Source organism: Dipodomys merriami, unplaced genomic scaffold, assembly GCF_024711535.1.
Source record: "Dipodomys merriami isolate MVZ:Mamm:240054 unplaced genomic scaffold, mDipMer1.0.p SCAF_25, whole genome shotgun sequence".
Classification (NCBI taxonomy): Eukaryota; Metazoa; Chordata; class Mammalia; order Rodentia; family Heteromyidae; genus Dipodomys; species Dipodomys merriami.
In genome coordinates this window covers 2,764,804-2,790,648 of record NW_027203937.1, presented here as the reverse complement: position 1 = coordinate 2,790,648, position 25,845 = coordinate 2,764,804, and the positions used below count along the sequence as shown (strand labels likewise).

Here is a 25,845-nt window from a genome sequence, read left to right as displayed (position 1 = left end):
TCGTCTCTGGTCTGTGAACTGCAGGATGAAGATGTCTGCTCCTTGTCAGTTCTTGCTGGTGTTAAGTAGGATCCATTTCCCCACTGTGTCTGGTGCCTTTGTCCCGGACTCTCTGTGTTGCAGGTATGCCGCCATCACAGCAGCAACTGCTGGCAAGTGGTCAGATCTGTCTCCTAGACTGGATATTCCCTCTCTGTGATAGCATACTTGGTGTGATTCTCTGGCTTAGGACTGTTCACTGGAACACTAAAACTGCTTTCTATGTGAGAGCTTGTTTAGCCTCCAGCTTCTCCTCCGCCATCTCCCCGTCAATCTTTTATTTTTTCTGATTCTTAAAGAAATACATCTATTGTATTGTGCTCTGAATTCTGGCTTTCATTCTTTTTAATTTTGTAAGCATATAACTTAATTACTACCTTATTTCCTATAATTATCTTTATCTATACACGAAGGCAGTATTTAATAATTATCATTTAAAAATCTTTTAAAATGACAAATATGTACATTCCTGTTATTGACAAATAAGATCTATTCTTTATTTTAATAGATTGACACATATGGAACCATCTGTTTACTTTCTCCCATTATCAGAAATCAAAACCTGGAGTATTCACTTAACTTTTTAATGTTTTACTTGTTCACTGGTAAAAGGGAAAACTAGAAGATTATCTCTATGATCCATTTTTTAAATAGAAGAATCTCATAATAAAGCTAGGAGAAAAGCAAAGGAGGGCCTCAGTGTGATGCCTACGAGAACAAATTCAATGGCTTAGCTGAGAACAGAAGCTTATCTTCACATCCCAACCAGCTCTCAATTAAGAACATTCCCCTGGCTGTTTCTCAATCTTATTTTCAGACCTGTATATCAATATATCAGATGCACCAATTTTCCTTCAAAAATTAAAAAAAAGCTGTAAGGCACAATTTCCATAACATTAAACTCTCATCTCTTAATAATGTTTTTCTTTTGTGCAATGAGGCAATTTCTAATGCCGGGTAAGTTTGCCATTTAACCTAGCTATTCTACTTCTAGAAAGGTTTTCTTAGGATATCATTTTAAAAATGCAAAGACATATGGATGGGGGTTAATATTTCAATATTTAAAAAACAGAAATGCCCAACACATGGACCTAGGAAAATAATGTCTGTCTATGTGGTACAGTACAATATTCCATTCTCAGACATGACAATAATACTACTCTGGAAGAATGTTCAAAGCATATTGAAATAAAATCAGGCTGAAAATAATATTATAACATTTTCTTGTTTTGATGTACATGTAAATAGATGAAGAGAGTAGTAAGAGCAGAGAAAGTGATTTTGGAGGAAGGGGAGGGGAACTAATAAGCAAGCATACAATAAAATTGTCTATAAAAATAAATACCAGAATCTTGGCACAAAACGCAGTTCTTTTTTTTAATTTTAATTTTTTTAATTTATACTACTTTTATTTTATATATTTTTTATTGTAAAGATACTGTACAGAGAGGTTACAATTACATGAGTACATGTCCTATCAAGCATTGTTACCCCCTCCTTTGTTTGTCCCCTACCATCCCAACCCTCTCCACCTCCCCAAATCCTCCCTTGCACATTCCCCCTCCCAGACCACTAGTTGTAAAGTTAATTTGCAACATAGAGTCTTGTAATCTCATTGTTACAGTTGATCAACCTGTGTCTCTATTTAAGCATTTTGTTTTTTCCCTTCCCCTCCCCAAATTAGAAAAATGTATATACAGGATGCAGGGCATCAGAATCAAATACAGTGAAAACAGGGGTTATACCATGGGAGAAGAACATACAAAAGAAACAAAAAAAAATCACATAGCACATTATAAGTACATTTAAACAACAGCAAGAAAGATAAAACCACTTGTATCCCTATCTTAGGGTTCATTTTGCTTAGCATCATCTTATATCGTCATGTACACATAGTTTTTTACCTTTTGTGTTTGTCCTAGACTTATACTAGTTGTTGCTAGACATATACTAGTTGTTACTAGTTGTTCCCCATGGGAGACCATGGGACCTATGTTTCTTTGGGCCTGGTTTACTTCACTTAATATAACTTTTTCCAAGTCTTTACATTTCCTAACAAATGGGGCAGTGTCATCTTTCTGAGAGAGGCATAGAATTAGAAAAAATATATATACATATATATCACATTTTCTTGATCCATTCATCTACTGAGGGGCATCTGGGTTGGTTCCATATCTTAGCTATGGTGAAAATGGTGCAATAAACATAGTTGTGCTGGTAGCTTTAGTGTGACCTTGTTTGTGCTCATTTGGGTAAATGCCCAAAAGTGGGATTGCTGGGTCATAGGGGAGCTATATGTGGAGTCTTTTGAGGAACTTCCATACTGCTTTCCAAAGTGGTTGAACAAGTTCACACTCCCACCAATAATGCAATAGAGTTGCCTTTTGGCCACATCTGCTCCAGAATCTGTTGTTATTACACTTCTTGATTATAGCCATTCTAACTGGGTGAGGTGGAATCTCAGTTTTGTCTTGATTTGCATTTCTTTTATGGCAAGAGAAATTGTGCATTTTTTCATGTATCTATTGGCCATTCTTATGTCCTCTTCAGGGGAGTCTCTCTTTTAAGTCTTTAGGCTATTTGTTAATTGGGCAGTTCTTTCTTTGAGGATTTGTTGTTGGGGGATTTAGATTTTTGAATTCTAAGTATATTTTAGATATGAGGCCCTTGTCTGTTGTATGGCTAGTGAAGATTTTTGCCCAATCTATGGGCTTTCTATTTATTTTGTTAGCTATGTCCTTTGCCATGCAAAAGCTCTGCAGTTTCATGTAATCCCTTTTGTCCAGCCTTTCTTTGATTTGTTGTGTTTCTGGGTTTCTATTAAGAAAATTTTGGCCTGTGCTAAGGAACCTTATAGTTTCTCCTATTCCTTCCTGTAATGTTTTCAGGGTGTCTGCTTTGACTTCTAGGTCTTTGATCCATTTGGAGTTGATTCTGGTGAAGGGTGATATAGAAGGAGCTAGTTGTAGCTTTCTACAGGTGTTTAACCAATTTTGCCAGCACCATTTAGCTCCCTTATCAAAGATTAGGTGCTAGGTCTGTGGGGTCATTTCTGGGTCTTCAGTCCATTCCTTTGGTCCCTAGGTCTGCTCTTCTACCAGTACCAAGCTGTTTGGATTAGTATAGCTTTGTGGTAGAGTTTGAAATTTGGTATTGATATTCCTTCAGCACTCTTCTTTCTGCTAAGGATTGTTGTTGCTATTTGGGGTCTTCTATTGTTCCACATGAATTTTTGGGTTGCTTTTTCTATTTCATTGAAGAATAAGGTTGGGAAATTGATAGGTATTGCATTGAATTTGAAGATAGCCTTTGGCAGTATTACCATTTTCATGATGTTGATCCTCCCAATCCATCTCCTCCGCCATCTTCCTCTGGAATCTAATTTCAATTTTTATTTTAAAGGTGATATACAGAGGGGTTACATCTGTCAAGTATTGAGTCCTTTTCTTTTTTTTTTCCATTTCTTTTTTGCACAGTGGTGTAGTTCTTTAAGCCTAGATACTCTCAGTATGTGTAGATGGAGAAAATCAAAGTTTGAGGCCAACTTAAGAGAATAAGTTAGTAAGATTCCCAATTCAACCAACAGCTGAGCCTAGTGGTAACTGCCTGTCATCCCTGCTACACAGGAAGCATAAATAGAATGATTATGGTCCAAGTCAACCAGACAAAGACAGAAGATTCTATTTTAAAAGTATCCAGAAAAAGGATGGAAGTTTGACTCAAGTGGTAAGAATCTGGCTAGCAAGGATAGGACGTGAGTTTAAATCTCAGTACTTCCAGATAAATAAAGACTAAAAAATTAGCACTAGAAAGTATATAATGCTGATCTTTGAATTTACTTGTGAAATTTAAAAGGGAGGTGAATATGGAAGTAGAATTATTTATAAGTATATAGACTCACTTGCATATATTATTAGAAAATTATCTTCAAAATAAAAATTTGTTTATGTTTTCATTCAATTTCACATCCTAGCAAATAATATGCTCTAAGATATTTTGAAAATTACAAGAAATATAGTTTTTTCTTTACTAAACCTTTGATTGGAAAGCAAAGGCACTATAAAAATTTCCAAACAGGTATATACACCCAGAAGAACATATGAAAACACTCTAATAAGGTATGTCTGAAATTGCTCCTAATATTCTAATCAGAAAATTAATATATAGTCATTCCCAATTATTTCATCAAATATCTACCAATAATGTTTCCAAAACTTTATTAAGAAATAAATAAGTGGATAAATGAAAAAAATAATAAACATTCAAATTAAAAGCTACTATCAGCATACTAGCTATAAAATAATTGTAAACCATCCGATCCTAACAATTCTAAGGTTTATGAATTGAAGGATGATCTAGAAGAATTCCAAATTCATTGGTCATTAAAGGAAGTTCAAGTATTCAATCCTTATGGATCCAGAAATACAAAAATAAGTTTTGAGAATTTGTCCGCTATATGAAAATGAAGATAATCTGAAAAAGACACCTAAGTAATGTGAATTGGTAAATAACATAATCATGACTCTGTCTCTTACCTTATTGCATAAGTAGAAGCTGTGACCATGAGAAACAGCACCAGGACCATGCAGACTCCGGTCAGGCCAGGAACTACAGATTAAAAAGAAGAGTACACAAGTCCATTTTAAGTCAAATCATACTTTCGTACAAAATAGTACCTTAAAATCCACAAAACTATGCTATGCCACAAAAAACAAGATTCAAATTACATATCTTAAATGTATCTTGCCTTCAAACAAGCCTACTATAGAAATCAGCACAGTTTCAAAATACTTGAGTCACTTTTCGTTTTTCAGTAAAAGAGTCCATTCCTATGTTCTGAAATACCATACTCAGAGTAGTGAATGTGTACTTAGGTCTGCAAATATAAATTATACACAATATCAATGACTACTGCCTGGATAGAAGAACACCCTTTCTGTATTTTTCCCCATCCTCTACTCAATCTCTCATATTCTTCCTTCTCACCCTTTTCCAAGCTACTAGTTTCCTCAGTTTCTAGTTCAGATAACTAAATTTGGACTTACTATCGGAAATAATTTTAAAGAAAAATGTCTTGGGGTACATTTTGCTTAACATTATCTCATGTGGTCATATGTACATAGCCTTTGATCTTCTTTGCTTGTCCTAGACATGTACTAGTCATTGCAAACAAGGGAAACCATGGGACCTATGTTTCTTTGGGCCTAGCTTACTTCACTAAAGATGATTTTTTTCCATGTCTTTTCATTTCCTAACAAATGAGGCAATGTCATTCTTTCTGATGGAGGCATAGAATTTGAGATAATGTTAAGCAAAATGTACCCCAAGAAGGGACACAAATGGTTTTTCTCTTTCTTGCTAGTGTGTATAATGTACTTAGAATGCACTATGTGATTCTTTTGTTTCTTTTGTATGTTCTTCCCCCATGGTATAACCCCTGTTTTCACTGGATTTGATGCTGGTGTTCTGCATCTTGTATATACATTTTTGTAATTTGGGGAGGGGAAGGGATATTGGGGAATGCTTAAATGGGGATGCAGGCTGACCCATTGCAATGACAGGACACTATGTTGAAAATGAACTTTACAATGTCGGGTTTGGGACAGGGAGTGAGAGGAGTTGGGAAGGTGGGGAGGGAAGTTATGGTTGGGGGGGAAACAAAGGAGGAGGTAAAAATGCTCGATATGAAATGTATTCATTACCCTACTCATGTAACTGTAACCCCTTTGTACAACATTTTTATGATAAATATATATTTTTAAAAAAGAAAAATGTATATTTTAAACTAAAGCTTTTTCAAAAGCCAAACAAGAAAGAATTATATATTTGAAAAAGAAAGCAATGAAAAGGACCATGCTGAACAAAATACAATACATTTCACAATAAAATACCATGATATAGTCCAAGAAAGAAAGAAAGAAGAAAGAAAGAAAGAAAGAAAGAAAGAAAGAAAGAAGGAAAGAAAGAAAGAAGGAAAGAAAGAAAGAAAGAAAGAAAGAAAGAAAAAAAGAAAGAAAGAAAGAAAGAAAGAAAGAAAGAAAGACAAGAAAGAAAAAAAGACAAGAAAGACAGAAAGTAGGAAGGAAGAGGGAGGAAAGAATGAGAGAAGGAAGGAGGGGAGGAGAAGAAAGGGAAGGAGGGAGGAAAGAAGGAATAAAGAAAGGATAGGCAATTAAAACAGTATGGGGTAAGAGTGGAGGCACCAGTGAGCAAGGTATAGGTTAACAAGGGGATGAATCAGGATAAATATTGCCAGAACAGTTTTTTTCCCCATGTATAAAAATAAGACAAGAAAACCTGTTTAAAGAAAGAGGGGTAAAGAAGAGTGAAACAGAGGAAGAGACTTAATGAAATTTATATACATATATGTATACACTCATTTATGTATGTATATGTATTAATTCCATTGTGTATATTTCAATATATCTGTTTATTTCAATGTATGTATGTATTCCAATGGATGCACACATATATAAATAAACATACATGCTGAAATACACATACACAGATTGTATATGTGTGTAGAAATGTCACCATTTAACCCTCTTTTGTATAACGAATGTATGCTAATATAAAAAAAGAATTGTAGATTTTAAGAAAAATTACTGCATTGGTATCTTAACATTTGCAGACATATTTCTTTTTAATATGGAAAAATATATTCTAGCATAATGAAAAACAGTAAATGTGTAAACATCTTAGTAACACGATCACTATACATTTAGTGTTTGACCCTATAGAGTGTCTCAAAAGAATTACTGATGAACCATAAATTGCAACTAAAATATCAATAGGATCTTTTTTGCTATATTTTCACTACTAAATTTAATATCCTATCCAGGTTATACTTTTTTACTCTTAAAATCACACTAACAATGTTAAGTTCTAAAGACTCTGAGAGACTCTTAAATTAGAACACAAAGTAAGACTGCTAAAACAATTGTCTCTGGAGAAATACACACTTCACCTATCTTCTAGGCAAGGTACTCCCTGTGAAACAGAGGCGATACTGCGACTGTGAGCCACTTGTAGAAGCAAACAAGCTGGGTGCAATCTAAGAACAGTATAGATATGAACTGCTTAGAGCCCAGAGGTTTAGAATCACTGAAAAAATAACATTGAACCCTGATTACAATAGAAAAATATTCCACATAAAGAGAAAGCCAGGGGAATTATGAAAGATTCAATCTTTTGATTCTTCACTGTTGAGTACTTTCTTCTGCTCACTTTCCCCAAAACATAGATTTAGAACCCTTAGGTAATATGTTTCCTGATGTACTAAGACTAAGTCATGTCTTCCTAGGCTATTTTCTTTCCCATTATTTTTTCCATTTTCTCCACAGAAGTGCTCACTTCCTGAAGATAAGAGAAGAAAATAACCTAGTTTCCACTAAAAGATAAAAGGTTCAGAAAGAATCCCTGTTTAAAAAAAATAGCATGCCCTTGAGCTGGTCATATGTGGCTCACCTCTATAAACCCAGTTATGTGGGAGGTGGCAATTAGTTAGTACAATGCCAGCTGGAACAAAATATTAGTAACATTCCATCTTAACAACACCAGGAACGGAGATGCACATCTGCAATACCACCTACATTGTAGGCAAAGGTAGAAGGATCATAGTTCAAAGCCAGTCTAGTGAAAGCATTTGACGCTATGTGAAAAATACACTAAAGCAAAAACGGTAAGGTTTATGCAAGTGATGGGGCACCTATCTAGCAAGCTGCAAGTCTTGAATTCAAACCTCAGTATTGCTGATGGAGTATCATGGCCTCAGACTAACCTAGCTACTGCACTGCCAAGCTTTTGCAGAAACAAACATTTAACCACATAGAGACTTGCTTAATATTGTGCATAGCTGTTAATTTTTAATAGTCAGGTTATGCTTAACTGAGACCTCAGTCAACATATGAATGGAGAAGGACCTGTAAAATTACCTTTGCCAGAAAGCTCACCAGTAATAACCCCCCATAAGTGTTGACATAATAAGCAACCACATTAGACAGAATAAAAGAATCCAGTTTGCCTCACCCCACAAAAAATATAGAAAATCCACATCATTCTTTAGTGACAAAAAGCAGATCAGTTTTGACAAGGGGTAGAGGACAGAAAACATTGTTCAGGAACACAAAAATTTGGAATGCACTAATGGAAATGTTTGCCATCTTGATGTTGCTGATAGTTTGACATAATTTGTAATATGTGTGTATGTATATATATTAAAGCCAATCAAATTCTATACTTCACATGTATGTGTAAAGTAGTAAACCTCAACTGTAAATCGATAAATTAGAAGAGGAATGAAAGAAGGTTGTTCTCCCTGATTTTAAGTAACTAAAAAAATAGACCCTTACTCAACCTAATGATTAACTATTTGTTAGACTCTAAAATGGCTACACTACATGAAATTTGTAGTTGGAAAAGTCTCTGCAATGTTTTTATTGGATCTGTACTAATATTATATAAAGTTGTTTCCTTGTAGTTTTCTATGTACTTAAGAACATGTAGTTAAGAACACGTAGTTGGGGCTGGGAATGCGGCTTGGTGGTAGAGTGCTTGTCCAGCATGCATGAAGCCTCAGTATCACATATACAGAAAAAGCCATACATGGTGCTGTGGCTCAAGTTGGAAGAGTGCTAGAGTGCTAGCCTTGAGCAAAAGAAGCTCAGGGACAGTTCCCAGGACCTGAGTTCAAACCCTATGACTGGAAAAAAAGAACATGTAGTTAAGATTAGAAAGGGAATGTCTGTAAATCACCTCATTAGAAGGACATATGAAAAAAATGGGTACCAAAGTGTATTGTTGAACACTAATTGGAATTTATATATATATTACTCACAAATGCCAGCATCATATGGTGGTTCATGACTAAAAGCCCAACTACATACAAGATAGAGATGGGAGTATTGTAGTTGTAAATGTTAGCAAGCCCCTACCTCAAAAACAGGCTGGATCTGGTAGTATACAGTTGTAATCCATTATAAGAAATACAGCCTGGCACTGGTGGCTCACACCTGTAGTCCTAGCTACTCAAGAGGCTGGATCTGAGGATCATGGTTCAAATCTAGCCCAGGAAAGAATGTCCATGAGACACTTATCTCCAATTAACCATCAGAAAAGTGGAAATGGCACTGTGTTTCAAGTGATAGAGCACTTGTTTTGAGCTGAAGAGCTGAAGGGCAGCACCCAGGCCCAGAGTTCAAGTCCAATGACCAACAACAACAACAAAAATGAAATATAACAGTAGGAGGATCATGGTCCAAGATTGACCTGGGCAAGAGCAAAGGACCCTGAATGTGACTTAAAGTGGTAAAGCACTTGCCTCGTAAGCACAGTGCCCTGAGCTCAAAAAACCATAGAACTAAAACAAAACAAAACAAAAATCATAATCATCCACTGAAGAGTACTAAGACATGGCAGTGTATTAAAAGTCATTTAGGAATGCTAATATCAAAACCTCCATCTAAACTTATTTCTTCAAATGTATTGAACCAATGAATTTATTTTAGAGCAGAACATGGCACTTATATTGAAAATCATAGCAGTATAAAATGGTTAACTTCAGCCATTTTAATATGAAATAGATCCAGATCTCCCAATGGTCTATAGATTTTGACTTTATGGTATTATTACTGTTCCTAGGCAAAACTCTTTTTCTTAATCTCTTGTAAACTAAGAGAAATGATTACAACAATCTGTGTGTAGATGTGTGTGCATGCATGTGTGTAGATGCATGTGTGTATGTGTGTGTCTGTGTGTGTGCTGATTCTGAGGCTTGAACTCAGGGCCTGAACACTGACTTTGAGGGGTTTTTGCTCAAAGCTCAGAATCAGCACACACACAGACACACACAAACACACGTATACATATAAACACACAAATACACATGCACTATACACTCTACCACTTGAGCCACAAATTCACTTCCAACTTTTAGGTGACTAATTAGAGATAGTCTTACTGACTTTCCTGCCCAGAGTGGCTTTGAACCACAATCTTCAGATCTCAGCCTCCTGAGTAGCTAGATCACAGGCATGAGCCACTGGCACTTGGCAATCACAACAAATTTTAACATTCATTATAATCAGAATTACATGTTGTACATTTTAAAGTCATGACACAATGTATATATTAGTATTTAAATGAATATTGTGATAATCTAAACTATGAAACTTTGAAATTATTTTTAATACTTTTTTAATTCTTTTAATATTTTTTCCACTTGTTATGTAGCAAGTCTAATTAGCACACTTTACCTAAATAATTCATTCTTTTTCTTTTTATTTCCTGAAATGATTAAAAGATTAGAATCCAAGCTAGAGATGTATTTCAGAAATACAGCACATGCCTAGCTTGCCCTAGGCAATTCTCAACAACCCCAAAGAAGAATAGAGATTGTAACCTGTAAACATAGTAGATTACAGATCGGCAAAAAAGAAAAAAACTTGTAAATAACAATGAAAAAGAAAGCTTACTAAAGTTAGAATGGTTTAAAAATATAAAAAAGGAAAAGTAGACTACTTTAATGAAACTCCAAACTCCAGTCACAAGAAGCACACAGCAGAGAGAGATCCCCCTATATCCTGGGATTCTGGAGAGATTTATGTATCAAATAATAGAGCTACAAAGTGCTTCTAATTGCTCAGATTGCTGTGTGTTGGTATACACAGTAGATCATTCAATATTCATCCACCAGAGACACAGGAAGAGTTGAATACTAAATGATTTAAGTCCTGCTCTTCTGGTATATTGGAGGGCACACCCAAATCCAGACTTAGAAGTCATTTTAACTACATCACTAGCTACATCCGAATGTATTAGACATTTATAGCTACACATTCTAACTGTCAAGAGAAATAAGCTAAAAAATTACTGGGCTAATGTGATTGCACTGGACTGAGTTACTTTCCAGATGAACCCTTGAAGAAGTTATGAAGCCAATTATATACTTGATTCTTACAAAAATAGAAGTTTTTATGTTTAGTTTTAGTTTTTAATCTATGTATATTAAATTCATTGAACAGTAGTCTTTAAAATGAAGAATTACAGTAGCTCACAACTGTAATAATAGCTACTCTGGAGGTTGAGATCTGAAGATTGTGGTTTAAAGCCAGCCTGGGCAGGAAAGCTGGAAGTGAAGCTGTAGCTCAAGAAGTAGTAGTGTGAGAACCTTGAGCAGAAAAGAAGAAAGAAAAAGCTCATGGACAATTCCTAGGCCTGAGTTCTATCCTCAAAACTTGTAGAAGAAAAAGGAGAAGGAAGAAAAGAAAGAAGAGAAAGTATAGGAGGAGAAAGAGGAAGAGAAGGTGGAGGAGGAGGAGGAGGACAGGAGGAAGAGGAGGAAAAGATGAACCTAAGTTTCATTTACAAAATTCCTAATGTGGTCACAAACAAGCAGTCTTCTATTTACTCTTTATATTTCTACTTACTCTTTTTAATCTCACTTCTTCTAACACCATTGGAAATCTAATTGTATTGGCTTATGCAAGATTTTCTAATTGAAGTAAGATATTGAATATTTTATTGTCACCATAAGGCAATATCCAATTTAGACATATAATATATAAGTATTTAAATGAATGTTTAGTTAATCCAACATATTAAACTTATTTCAATTTATTAATGCTAATTTAAATACACTTTTGCCAGTTCCTATGTAGCAAGTATAACTACAAACTTTATGTCACTTGTTCTACTATAAACTTTATTTTTTAGAAAACAATGTTAGTTTTCTACTTTTAAATTACAGTGAAAAAAATTAAACTCAAAGAGAGAAGACTACACAATAAGCACACTAAAATCTGAGAAACCTTAATAAAAATATCCGTTACCACCAGGACAACTCCAAATATGCATATGTATTGCTTCACCTGAACCTAATTTTTCCTAGGAACTGCACCTAAGGACACTCAAACATGGATGTAGAATTTCAGTCAGTAGTAATAATACAAAAGTGAAATATAATCCAAAACTAATTACCCAAAGTCTAATATCCATGTCTATCATCAAAAGTAGTAACAATAAAAAAACTATTTGTAGAAAATTGCATCTCTCATTCTCCTGCCATCCATAAATTCTTCTTCGCTCTCTCACATCCTACTACTAAGTGGGGTCAACCAGATGACTCTGGAGCACCTGACTACTCCTCAGGAAGCCATGTTTGGGTTTTAGTGTAGGTGACTAACTCAGAAGTTCACAGATCTAGCTGGCCAATACAGTATTTTTTTCATGAGATTATGTAAGACTGGGCTAACAAAACAGTGGCCACTTGCTCATGTGAGGTGACTTAAACTATCCATATTGGCAGAAGTCACAAAAATAATTTATCTTGGTCTTGTGTTCCTTAAAAGCATCCATCCATACCCTAGAACTCTTTTTCTGTAGAAAAGACAGTACATATTGGTAAAGAAATCCAAACCACAGTAAAGTCACAAATTAGCTGCAGAAATCTTAGGATTAGCAGCCATTGAACAAGTGAAAAAAAGGTTGTATATGTCAGGCAAAAGGCAAGTGGTAGCAAGAAAATATGATGAGATGTTCAGTGGTGATGAGGCCAGGAAATTTGCATTTTTAAATATCTTCTCTTCTATAGCACTACTCCTGGCAACCTCTGGAACCAATGTAAAATGATGGAGTATATGAAAAATGAAGGGATATACTACTTAAACAGAATTATTATATCAATTAATGTAATATCTTAGTCATAGTTTAAAAATTATAGCTTTAGAAACCCTACTTCCGGAAGTATTTACAAATATCTCAATGCTTTGATTTAACTTTCTGTAGTGGAATATAAAGTCCTGTTTATGTCTCTTAAATTAATTCATATCAGCTGTGTGCCAGTGGCTCATGCCTACTGAGGAGGCAGATCTAAGGATCTAAGTTCAAATCCAGCCCAGGCAGTAAAATCAACAAGACTCTTATTTCCAATTAACAACCAAAATCCAGAAGGGAAGCTCTGGCTCAAGTGGTAGAGCATTCTCCTTAGGCCCTGAGTTCAAGCTCTAGAAAGCACTAAAATAAATAAATAAATAATCAAATGTACACTTTTTCTTACATAGGGTTTAAGGGGTTTTTTTTGCTTTTCCCCTCTTGCTTGTCATCCAATTTTTGATGCATAGAAACATATTTTGACAAGAAAAACATAAGCAAAACTAATTTGTGGTCCTTGAGAAATAAATGTGAAATACTTTGTAAGTGACAAATGTCACAAATCCATTGGCAGAAAGAAAATGTAATTTATACACCTGAATATATAACTGTGACATGCAGGGGTAATTACACATATAACTTTTGTTACTGTTCATCATGAGATTGGTTCCAAAAGAAAACACTGTATTTGGCAGGGTAATGAGACCTATCCCATAACACAGATCTGAATCTAATGAGGCTCTCACAGCCAGTCATGAGCTCCCAAATCCTCCCTCTCCCTGAAATACGTGTTCCAAGACCTCACAGTGCCTTTTATCCTTATCAAAACATGTCAGAATGAGGAAAAATAATAAGAGTTGTCCAATATCCAGGACATTTTTGAGATGTATAAATGTGGTTTGAAAAACTAAACAATTTAAACTGAGATTTGTGGACAATGTGATTGAAAAGGAAAAATAAATTGCAAATGAAAAGGAGGCATACTTCAGAAACAACTGGTTGTAATGACTATTTCTCTTCTTTCTTACAGGTCTTTTGTTGTTGTTTTGTTATAAAGCAACTTAATTCAATGCATGGGGTCTCTCATAATTTTTGCTCAAGGCTGTCACTCTATCACTTGATGGTTAATTGGAGCTAATAGTCTCACAGGATTTCCTGACAGGGCTGGCTTCAAACACGATCTTCAAATCTCAGCCTTCCAAATAGCTAGGATTACAGGAATAAGCCACCAGGGCCTGGCTCTTGTGTGCTATAAAACAGTATTTAATCTTACTGAAATAATGCATTATTAGTTACTTTAGTACCCAAGGGACTTGGTGGATCTTTCCAGCACCTGGAGAGCAGGTTTGCTTACTTCTTCTTCATTCATTCAAGCATTAACTCCTTGCCATATCCCTCCGTGATTACTGCAACCTTATGTTTGAACTGTTAATATTTGTTCTGATACGTAAATTCACATGTACATGCTCTCTTGTATCTGACTGTCACGGTTTGTCAGTGCTTATTGTCAAAGATATTCCCCAAAGATAAAGAAAGGTACTGAATAGCACTTACCAGTTGTGAAGAGAAGTTTTCTAGGATCCTGGGAAAAAGGGAAAAAATATTTGATTGAAAAATAAAACATTGATGAAATAAAATTCTATTGGTAAGTAGCCAGGTATTAGACCTGTGTATTTGAGCATCTCAAAATGTGTTCTTCCAGTTTACATGAGACTCACATTTCATAACATGTTTACATATAAAAAGTCAATACAAAGAAAAAGGCAGGGTATGAAAACCTAGTGTTAAAGTTAAGCAATGGACTTAAGCTGACTGTTCAACCATTTTGACTCAATAGCTTAAGCTATCATGTTAGGTTTTACTATGTTGCCTCAGCTGGTATTGAATGAATGGGCTCAGATGATCCTTCGACCTCAGCCTCCAAGACATTGAACTGTAGGTACCACCAAATCAGTCTTAACTTTATTAACATATGCCTACCTACTGCAATTGCCAAACTGCATCTAAGAAGACACTGACAATAAAAAAACAATGAAGTGTGTTGAAGACTGTACACTGTAAACTTAGAACAAAGACCGTTAATGGAGAATTTATTTTGTTTCAGATGCTAACAAAAATAACTCATATAAGTTTCTGGTATTTGGAAATTCAAAACATTAATATTGTTAATGCAATATTGCCTTTAAGCAACATCTGTCCTGCTGTTATGTACTATAGTCAACTTTTTCTATTTTCTGGAAAATGTGGGTCAGTCCTCAATAGATCTATGGACTTCATTTTCACCCTTATGGTACTTACTATTGTAGGACTATTGAATCTCTCTCTTCATGCATCCATTTTATCTGAGGGTATACCAGGCTACAGAGTACACAAAGCAAGTAGGGAAGCATATGGTATAATTCAGATGCCTTGATTAAGGACTACACATCTAGAAAAAGCTTTTCACCTAACATAGGTCAAATGATTTACCGTTTTGAAATGTGGATAAGAGGTGATCAAGAGAAAGCCAATATGATCATTTTAGTTTTATCTTTTTTTTTTTTCAGTGCTGGGGTTGAATGCAGAGCTTGGCATGTGCTAGACAATGTGCTACCACTGACTACACCCCACCCCTGAGAAAACCAATGTGTTTCCATCTCATAAAAACATGAATTGGGCTGAACAAGTGCTGACACAAGAGCTATGAACAAATAAACATGGTAACCAGAAGATATAAATATGACTACTGTCAGGGAAGAAGATGGAACATAAGAGTGAGAGATGAGTGAAAAGATGAGATAGATTTAAACTGAGCCCCAGGACCCAGGACTACACTGCAGCCACAGCTGGAGAATGGTTATTCCAGGCAAGGTAGAGTCAAAGCAAGGACACTAAAGAATAGGGAAGGAAGTTTGCGTATAATAATATATGTGTTGATTTTATATGTGTATGTGCGGTATGCATGTGTAGTATGTGCATGTGTAGTATGTGTGTGGTATATTAGTATATGCATATGAGGTATGTGTGCAGGAATGTGTGGCTTTGTGCAGAGTGTGTGATACATTTGTATGAGACTATGTATGGAGTGTGTTTGGTATGTATATAAGGCTGTATGTATGAATATGCATGTATGTAGGAGATGTATGGTATATTGCATGAGTGTATATGTTTTCTATATACATGTGAAGTTTGTACATGTACTTCAACTACATCAAGCACACAGCCCTATACCTGCTAGATAGTAAATACATATTTATTAAAAGAGGAGAAAGAACAAAGGGCCACATGAAAGAAAGGGTAAAATAACAAAGGAAAGGAGACATCCAGTTTTAAACAGTGAGTGGCCACTTTCATCCATTAGATTTGTAAAACAAACAAAAAAACAAACAAACAGAAACAAGTCTGAGAAGTAACTACTCTGATACAATGCAGGTAGAAGTATGTATACTGGGAAGGCCTTTTGAGAACTATCTACTTTGTGTTCTATTTATTAAAATTGTTTTGTACTATTGCTAAAGCTTAAAATCTGCACTTTGAGTTAAAGTTTTTTGCCTATGTATCTGCATGGCAGATATGAAAAAAGAAGTGAGTTTACTGGGATGTGGTTAATGCCAATCCTGGAATCAACAAAACACTTGTGACTAAGGATGGTGCACAAAATAAAAGATGGTGCATTCATTGAAAAAGATCTGACAGATTTGTGTGCATGATGACATACAGAACTCAACATTTTCACTCATTCCTCCTAATCTACCCTTTCCCTCATTTTTTCTAATTTTATAAGACACATATTGAATTTTTGACTGCATTCTCCTCCTAAATTAAGAAACTTGATGCCTCCATCAGAAAGAATGACATTGCCCCATTTATTAGGAAATGGAAAGACTTGGAAAAAATTATATTAAGTGAAGTAAGCCAGGCCCAAAGAAACATGCATCCCATGGCTTCCCTTATTTGCATAACTAGTACATGTGTAGGACCAGCAGAAAAAGCCAAAAGCTATGTACATATGACCATATAAGATGATATTAAGCAAAAAATGAACCCCAAGATAGGGACACAAATATCTTTTATCTATCTTGCTATTGTTTCTAATGTATTTATAATATACTACGTGATTTTTTGTTGCTTTTATGCTCCTCCCCCATGGTATAACCCCTGTTTTCACTGTATTTGATTCCAGTGCCCTGCATCTTGTATATACACTTCTTGAATTTGGGGAGGGGAAGGGAAAAAACAAAATGCTTAAATAGGGATACAGGTTGACCCATTGTAACAATGAGATGCACAAAACACTATGTTGAAAAATGAACTTTACAACTTAGGTGAGGAGGAGGGAGTGTAGTTGTTTGTGGAGGTGGGAGGGAAGGGATGGTAGGGGAAAAACAAAGGAGAAGGTAACAATGCTTGATAGGAAATGTACTCATTACCTTGCTCATGTAACTGTTACCCCTCTGTGAAGTATTTTTACAAAAAAAAAAACATTAAAAAAAAGAATAACAACAAAAACAAAATCATGAAACTCACTAATATTTTAAATCTAATAAATAATTGTTGAAGATCCACAAACAATAACCTGCTTCTCTGTCCTTCCCCCTCAGCCCAGTATGTGACTTATTAAGGTACTTTTAACCTGCAATGGAACTGTTGATACACTCCACTGAATGACTGGAATTAGACAGAAGCTGGTGAGAGTCAGATGTGAATAACAAGCCTCTGAATATGGCAGCATATAAATGGTAGATACTGCAAACTGCCATTTTCAGCAGGAAAGACTGAAATAGTAATTACCTATACTTTCTATTGAAAGGGAATAGAACTCAACTTGACAACTGCATTTCAAAAGCACTCTTAAGAAGCATCAAGGTATAAACTTGCTGTGAAGAGAAAAAAAATCACAGAGCCTCATTAGTCATCTAGTCAATAGTGAAGGAAAAATGGAGAGACAGAGACCACCCACCTCATGTCGATATCTTGCTGCATTCAGCTCAAGGAAATCTTCACTGTAGTTCACTGAGAAGTTGAGGGCATTTATCAGGTGGGCAGCCACATGTACACCTATGGAACCACACCAGGCACACATCAGTTAGGTTTTATACGCCCAATGCCAAGGAGCAAGTAAAGGTCAATAAAGGTCAAAACTTTTGACGACAATATAAGCAATGAAATATTAAACTCAAAGTGCTTATAATACAAACAAATACATCACCTGAATAACAACCATTAATCAGATTTTCAAAGACTTTAATGAATTATTAAGTCAGGTTAAGGGAAACAAGAGACAGGTAATTATACCCCCATCACACACACATACATTATAGTATCTAATAGGCATTTATTTATTTTTTACTAAGTGGCTCCTGGTGTTCCACATCTTTCATCTCTCCCTTATATTCCAATGTTTTATATATATATATATATATATATATATATATATACATATATATATATATATACACACACATATATATATACCCATACATATATATTATAAACTTCACTGTCACACAAATAAAATATAGGCCTATTAAAAGGTTTTTAACCACTGAATACCTTTTCCAATCCATAGATAAAAGCCTAAGCCAATAGTAAAATTTTAGGAACCACCTATTGAAACAAAACATCTATTTTCTTGATTAGAAACTCATCTGCAGTGGCACAGCAGTGGTCAGTCAATATAGAACTCATACAAAAGATGAAGTGTAATGAAATTATGAGAAACTTTAAGACAAACTCATTTTGACATAGTTAAGGAAGAAGAAAATTCTCTTAAGGAGGATGGGGGCAAGGAAGGTACAAATAAGATACATGATCAGCCCTTCAAACCTTCTGGCTTTGCCAACTTTATCTATAAAGGGTTAATTGTACGTGTTTATGGGGCACAGTAATTCAATATAATAGGTACTGATCAAACCCAAGTAATTAATATCTCCATTTCAGCATTACTCTAAGGACTCAAGGCTCTTCTCTTCTCATAATTCATAAAATATATGCTAGACTATTGTGAACCACAGTCATCTCACAATGTTGAATATAAACTAATGCCTTGATAGATTTCCACTATGTGTCCTAGAGTAATTTCAAATATTTTATTGACATTTTTATCTCTTTTTGGTTTAATACTTTAATTTAGAGTGAGAGATAGTTTCCATTTTCTGTACATGAAGAGTGCCAGGAACCAAGTGCTGTTTGCTAGAAAATACAGCTAAGTTCTGTTTGCTAAGAAAACCAGCTACTACCTTAGATAAGAGCTGTTAAGCCATGGAGCCTATTGATACCCTGTTTGACAACATGGCCTGGGGCCACCACTTTGCATAAGAACCGCCACCTCTTTGCATAAGAGCCTTTAAGCCTTACAACTTATGGATGTCCTGTTTGACAACATTGCTTGGTGCTTTCTGAAGATTCCCCACCTATGACCTTTTGCAAGATATAGTTTGCAGTTTTGGTGCCTAGCAACCCTATTGACCTGCTGATGCTAATTACCCTGCTCAGCATGCTATATATACTGCTGTGTAAAAAATAAAGTTTGAGACCTTGATCAGAACCCTGTCTTGGTTTCCTTCCTCATGTCTGGTTTGTCTCTCATTCAAGTCAGTTCCTCTTTGAGCCCTTGTTGAGCGACCCTGCTGCGGGCCGGGGCAGAAGAGGATACAGTATTCTTGGTACCATTTATTGAAGAGGCTCTTAATTCACCAGTGCCTGTTTGGTAGTTATAAATAAATGAAGCTATTTCTTTCTGAGCAGTTCATTTTGTTCCATTGGTCTGTGCGGTCTGTTTTATGGTACTGCTATGCTGTTTGGATTACTACAGCTTTGTTGTATATTTTGAGGTCTTCAGCTTTGTTCTTACTTAGCTCAAGATGGTTTTCCCTATTTGGAGTGTTGTGTTTCCATACAATGTTTAAGATGGTTTTCTCTAATTCTGTGCTGAAATGTCATCAATCTCTGTTGCAAATTGCATTAATTTAATAATGTACTAATGACTTTTTAAATCCGGTATAAAAGAATGATTCAAAAAAGAAAGAAAGAAGCTGAACTTCACTGAAAATAAATTTTTCTGCTCTGTAAAATATACTGAGAATGAAATGGCAAGACAGACTGGGATAAGATTTTTGCAAAGGTCAAATATTACAAAGGATTCTTATCATGAAAACATGCATAAAACTCAACAACAAGATTACAATCCAATTTAAAAAGTTAATGAAAGATAGCTCAGCAAAGGGGTTATGTAAACACACAACGCTCTTCACAAGCTATCACAGACTTACAGAGACACAGAAACGATCACTGATGGTGAGAATGCAAAATGATGCTACGACTTTGGAAGACAGCTTTGTGGCTTTTTAGAAAATTGAATAAAATCTTACCATGGAATCCATAAATTTCTTGATTGCATGTTTACTCAAAGGAGCTAAAAGCCTAAATCCATGAATAAACTCATATGCCAATATGCACAGGGACTCTGTCCTTAATTGCCAAAATGTGGGAGCCAACAAGCTGGTCTTCACTAGGTGAATGGATAAGTAAATCATGGTGCAGCCATACTGTAGAATATTAGTCAGTGCTAAAACCGCATGCAGGGAAGGGAACATAAATCTATACTATGAAGTGAATGCAGTCAATCTGTAAAGGTGACATACATAGGATTCCAACTGCATGGCATCCTGGACAAAGCAAAGCTGGGGAGACAACAAACATCATTGGCTACCAGAACAAAAACACAGGTCCCATGGTTTGCCTTATTTGTAATAATTAGTATACATCTAGGACAATCTTAGCAGATGAGCAGAATAGTTTGATAGCTATGGACATATGACCATATAAGAGGATGCTATGCAAAATGAACTCCAAGGCATGGACACAAGAGACTTTTCTTTGTTATTTTTGTTTTTAATGTACTACATGATTTCTTTTTTCTTTTATGTCTCCCCTCTCCACCCCCACCATGGTTTATGCCCTGTTGTCACTGCGTTTGATTTTGGTCCCCTAGGCATTGTATATGTGTGTTTCTGAATTAGGGAAGAGAAGAACAAAAAATGGTAAGATAAAGGACAAAGTGGGGAACCAATGCAACACTCACAAGACACTATGTTGGAAATGATCTGTACAACTTGGGGGGTGATGGGGTAGGAAAGAGGGAGAAAAATGAGGGAAGGGGTAACAAGTTCAACAAGAAATGTACTCACTACCTTACTTATGTAACTATAACCCCTCTGTACATCACCTTGACAATAAAAATATAATAAAAAACAGAAACTTAAAAAAAGAAAGAAGAATGCATATATAAAACATATAGATACTTAGGACAGTAAAAACATGCTGTCAGATACAACACTGGCAGATATATATCAGACATTTTCAAAACCTATGCAATGCATATCACCAGGAGTGACCCTATAGGTAAATATTGAGTAATAATAATAGGACACCATAAGCCAAGCACTGGTGATTCACATCTGTAATACTAGCCACACAGGAGACTGAGATCTGATGATCATGGTTCAAAGCCAACCCAGGCAAGAAAGTCCATGAGACTCTTACCTCCAATAAACTACACAGAAAAAGCCAAAAGTGATTTGTGGCTCAAGTGGGGAAAGCTAGCCTTGATCAAAAAATAAGCTCAGGAGTAGCACTCAGGACCTGAGTTCAAGCCTCAGGACTGACAAAAAGAAAAAGAAAAAGAAATAGAATAATTTCACTAATGAAAACAAATTTACATGTGGAGGGGGAAATAGGAAACAAGTATATGTAGTATAGAAGAACTCTATTTGCTGTAGAGCTACATTCTAAAAAATATTTTTAATTATTTAACAAAAAGTAAAAGTAAACAAAGTTGGAAGTGGATCAACTAATAAACAAGTATAGTGTTCCAAGTAAAAGATGTAATATAATTCAATTATACCACAGTCAAATAAACAAACAAAAAATAGTTAAATAAAATGCCCTGTATCTTACAGTTTTACCAATTCTGAAATCTAAAAGAAATCTTACCATGTGAAAGATAGGTCTATATTTTGAATACACATTGTATGGCTAAACATGGTAATATATACCTACCTATAATCTAGCAAATAGGGAGCAAAATAGCAAAATACACCTCCAGCTCAAAGCCACCCAAGAAAAGTAGCAAGACTCTATCTCAAAAACAAAATACTGTACAAACAAAAGATCTGAGAGCATCACCTTTACAATAAAGACATAAAAAATTAAAAATTTTTATTGTGAATTAACCTAACCAAAAGTAAGTCTCAAATAACAGTTATATAAGATAGTATATATCCACTGTCATTATAATCTTTCACATAAAAAGAATTTAAGGCAGCTGGAAGGTAAGGTCTGCCAAGTTCCTTGCATGGATTGTCTCATTCAATGCTTTTTTAAAAATATATATACTTTTTATTGTAAAGATACCGTACAGAGGGGTTACAGTTACATGAGAAAGGTAATGAGTCCATTTCCTATCAAGCATTATTACCTCCTCCTTTGTTTTTCCCCTACCATCCCTTTTCTCCTCACATCACCAACTCCTCCCTCCCCCCATCCAAAGTTGTAAAGTTCATTTTCAACATAGTGTCTTATACATCTCATTGTTACAATTGGTCATCCTGTATCCTTGTTTCACATATGGTTATATCCCTTCTCCTCCCCCCAAATTAGAAATATGTATATACAGGATGCAGGGCACTGGAATCAAATTCAGTGAAAACAGGGGTTATACCATAAGGGAAGAACATACAAAAGAAATAAAAAAAAAATCACATGGTACATTCTAAATACGTTAAAAACAACAGCAAGAAAGAAAAAACCACTTGTGTCCCTTTCTTGGGGTTCATTTCACTTAACATCATCTTATCTGGTCATATGTACATAGCTTTTGGCCTTATTAAGAGCTGTATCAAAACATTCCTCAGTAGATATTATCATATATAAATATCCAGTCAAAATGATATTAATATAAGAGCTGAATGCTAGTAGTTTATTCCTGTATCCCTAAGCTATTCAGAAGGCTGGGATGAGACGATCTCAAGGCAAAGCCAGCCCTGACAGAATCCCTCCACATTCTTAGCACCAATTAACTAGGAAAAACAACAAAAACAAAAACAGAAATGAAAGTGGGGCTCAAGTGATAGAGCACTCAACCTAGTGTTAAAAAAAACTAAGTAAAACCAAAAACAGGAAAAGAAGAAAATGAAGTATTTTACCATATCTAGTTTCGGATGACATCACATTTCGTATATGAAAACTTCAAGTTCACCCTATGTGATTACTTGCAAAGCTTGAAAACTTGTTGTCTATTTCTTCAAATATCTAAAAATACAGTAATTTATATTTAAGAAATAGTTCCTATCAGCTAGGAGGCTAAATTTTGGACATAGTAATTTCAAAAGTCATATTACACTCCTATTCAAACTCATGAAAGACTAAAGTAACCTATGTAGTAAGAACAAATCAACTTCGTGATAGCTGATAAGTATAAAAGAATCAAGCTATTCATTTACAATTAGGAAAGCAGGTAATTTTACTAGAGTATTTATGATCTTTGACTTTCTCACCTGAGAAAATACAAATGGTGACTCCACAGGTGATGTGAAAAGTCCTGCTCTTATCCAGCATTCTTCTTGTCATTCTGCTTGGGATCTAAAACAAATTGTTTAGTATGTAAAACAATAAAACTAATAAGATATTTGTACTACATTTTAAGTAGTTCTGTCTAGAATATCAAGATTTTGGAAACACAGTAAAGACTTACTAATTAAATTTTAGTGTGGTGAGTTCACTTATCACCCTAGCTACTCAGGAATCTGAGGATCAAGGCTTGAAGCCAGGCTGACAGGAAAATCCATGAGACTCTGACTTCCAACTTACCCAAAAAAGCCAGAAGCGGAGCTGTGGCTCAAGTGGTAGAGTGCTAGCCTTTGGGGTGGGGAACCTCAGGAACAGTACCCAGGATCCCAGTTCAAGACACACACACACACACACACACACACACACACACACACACACACACACACACACACACACACACACAATATTACTGAAATGAACTATGGAATATCTGGTCGACAGAAGGCTCAAAACATTCAAAGGAATATAAAAAGGTTATATGATTGATTAGAAATAATTTTCAAGATATATCGTTAAGAAAAATGCATAAGAGGTGTCACTGTGGTTCTCTTCTGCTCAAACTTAATGTATTGCATATTAATATCTGCAGACATTTATCCCAAACTGTTATCAGTAGTTGTTCTGGCAGAGTAAGATTAAGAAAAATGTTTTCTGGTAATTTTGCATATTTCTGGAAGGTTTGAATATCACAGTATATATGCTTTCTTTTTGTAGTAAAAGTAAACTTATTTTTAAATGGTGCAATATCACCCATGGTTTTAAAGGCCTGCTTGATGTTGTAGAAATATAAATGTCAAGCATCTTTGAATATCTGTATTTCACACTGAGCAACAATTCTTTAAGACTTATTAAATACTGAGAGACCACGGCGGGAACTTTTCACTTTCTGCCACTTATCTCCTTTTGCTTCATGCCAAGCCAATGGCCAGCCACAGGGACCAAAACTTAGCATTTAAAAATGGTAGGCTACCTACAGAAAGCTATTTCCACAAATTACTGCATTAAAATAGTTTCCAAAAATAAGTACATAAAAGAGTTGACAAGTTTGGCTACAATAAACTTTTATATATGAACTTCATAGAATTTCAAAGTAAGTTCATGCTAATATGATTTTTTTAAATCATTATTAATCCAATATCACCTTACTACCAAAGTGAAGAATAAATGGATGTACACACATATGTTTGTTTGCAAGCTCACAGGACTACACAAAATAATCAAAGACAAAAACCAATTTCATTTGAGTTTTAATATAATGACTGCTAAAGTATTTTGTTATCTCCTCCTTTATTTAACATTTCTAAATATTTATCACACAGGACAATAGCTATTTTATCAAGTCATCATTTTCAAGCTTATTCTGCTGCTGTAAATGGTATGCGAGTTAAGTAGAGATGAGTTGCCAATGCTAGCAGTCTTTCTATTCAGTGCTCAAAGGCAAAACTAACTTGCTTACCTAAATGTAAGAAACTGAAAACATAGGATGCCAGTGAGCATGGAATACTGGAAAGAGTTCATAATTTGGACTTAATAGCTATGCCATCCAGTAGATTTATGATGTCAGTCTAGTCATTTAACATTCTCTATGCCTCATATTTCTTATATATAAAAGGGACTATTAATGCCTAATTACAGAATCATTATAAGGTGTCACAATCATGTATGCAAAGGGTTGAGCACAGTTCCTGAACATACTGTGAATGTCATTTCTGCTATCATCCACCTTTATCTAGGTGATAGCCCACTGATTACCTTATTATGTCTCTTTCCATCACCACTAAAGTTCTCTAAACAAAATCAGACCAGGAAAAGTAAGCAGGATGAACAGATGACTGTTGTACTTGATTGTTACACTGAAAGCCATGACTTACCTTACTTGAACCTCGCAGAAAAGCCAGGAGAGTCCGGCACATGGGTAGAAGAATAAGGCTGCAGTTGAAGTTGAGAACAGATGCAGAGGCTCTGCTTAGACACAATCCTAGCTGAACAAACAAGGCAAGGGTCAAGATATAATCAAAAACAAATCACAACAGCCCTGACATGTATGCTCTACGTCTTATCCTGCTCCTCTTTAAACACCATGGCAATTACCAACTCCCTCAAGAGTCCTGAAACCAAAAGTCCTCTTAGAAAAACTAGTTTCTTTCTGCTCTGAATGGCCATAAAACTAAGTTCTTCTCTCATTTCTGCTGCTGTAATAAGCACTTGAGCACATCCTTTCAGTTGAGGGACAATTTCTCCCTCTTTCCTTCTTCTGGCCTGAACGGGTACTGGTCTCAGAATTGTGTTTTCTGTACCTCTGCAATCAGGACATATTGGAATCTTTTCACTAGTGAGTCTCTAAGAGCTGTAAATGACACTTTTCTCATTTGTATTCTCTCTCTCAAGTTCTCTCCATTCCCACACAAACCCACTCCTGTACTACATCTCACTTCCAAACATATCACCTTGGTAACTCCACTCAGCTCCTAGATTTCATCTACAGCCCTTCTTTCTTGAGATTTACTCTGACCTAAAAATAGGAGACATCCTACTGCCATAAATTCTCTC

The 25,845-nt window shown here is 35.3% G+C and overlaps 1 protein-coding gene across 2 annotated transcripts in view; it reads right to left on the bottom strand.

Moving 5' to 3' along the window:
- The window catches only part of Nox4 (NADPH oxidase 4), a 201,111-nt gene that overhangs the window by 131,231 nt on the left and 44,035 nt on the right, over positions 1-25,845 (bottom strand). The window contains exons 3-7 of one of the 2 annotated variants that reach the window (XM_070034807.1): positions 25,167-25,277; positions 23,223-23,307; positions 17,627-17,724; positions 14,242-14,269; positions 4,575-4,647 (exon numbers count right to left, since the gene is read on the bottom strand). In XM_070034807.1, the coding sequence (XP_069890908.1) occupies positions 4,575-4,647; positions 14,242-14,269; positions 17,627-17,724; positions 23,223-23,307; positions 25,167-25,277 (395 nt within the window). The remainder of the gene's footprint in view (positions 1-4,574; positions 4,648-14,241; positions 14,270-17,626; positions 17,725-23,222; positions 23,308-25,166; positions 25,278-25,845) is intronic. The other variant, XM_070034808.1, reaches the window with a different exon arrangement.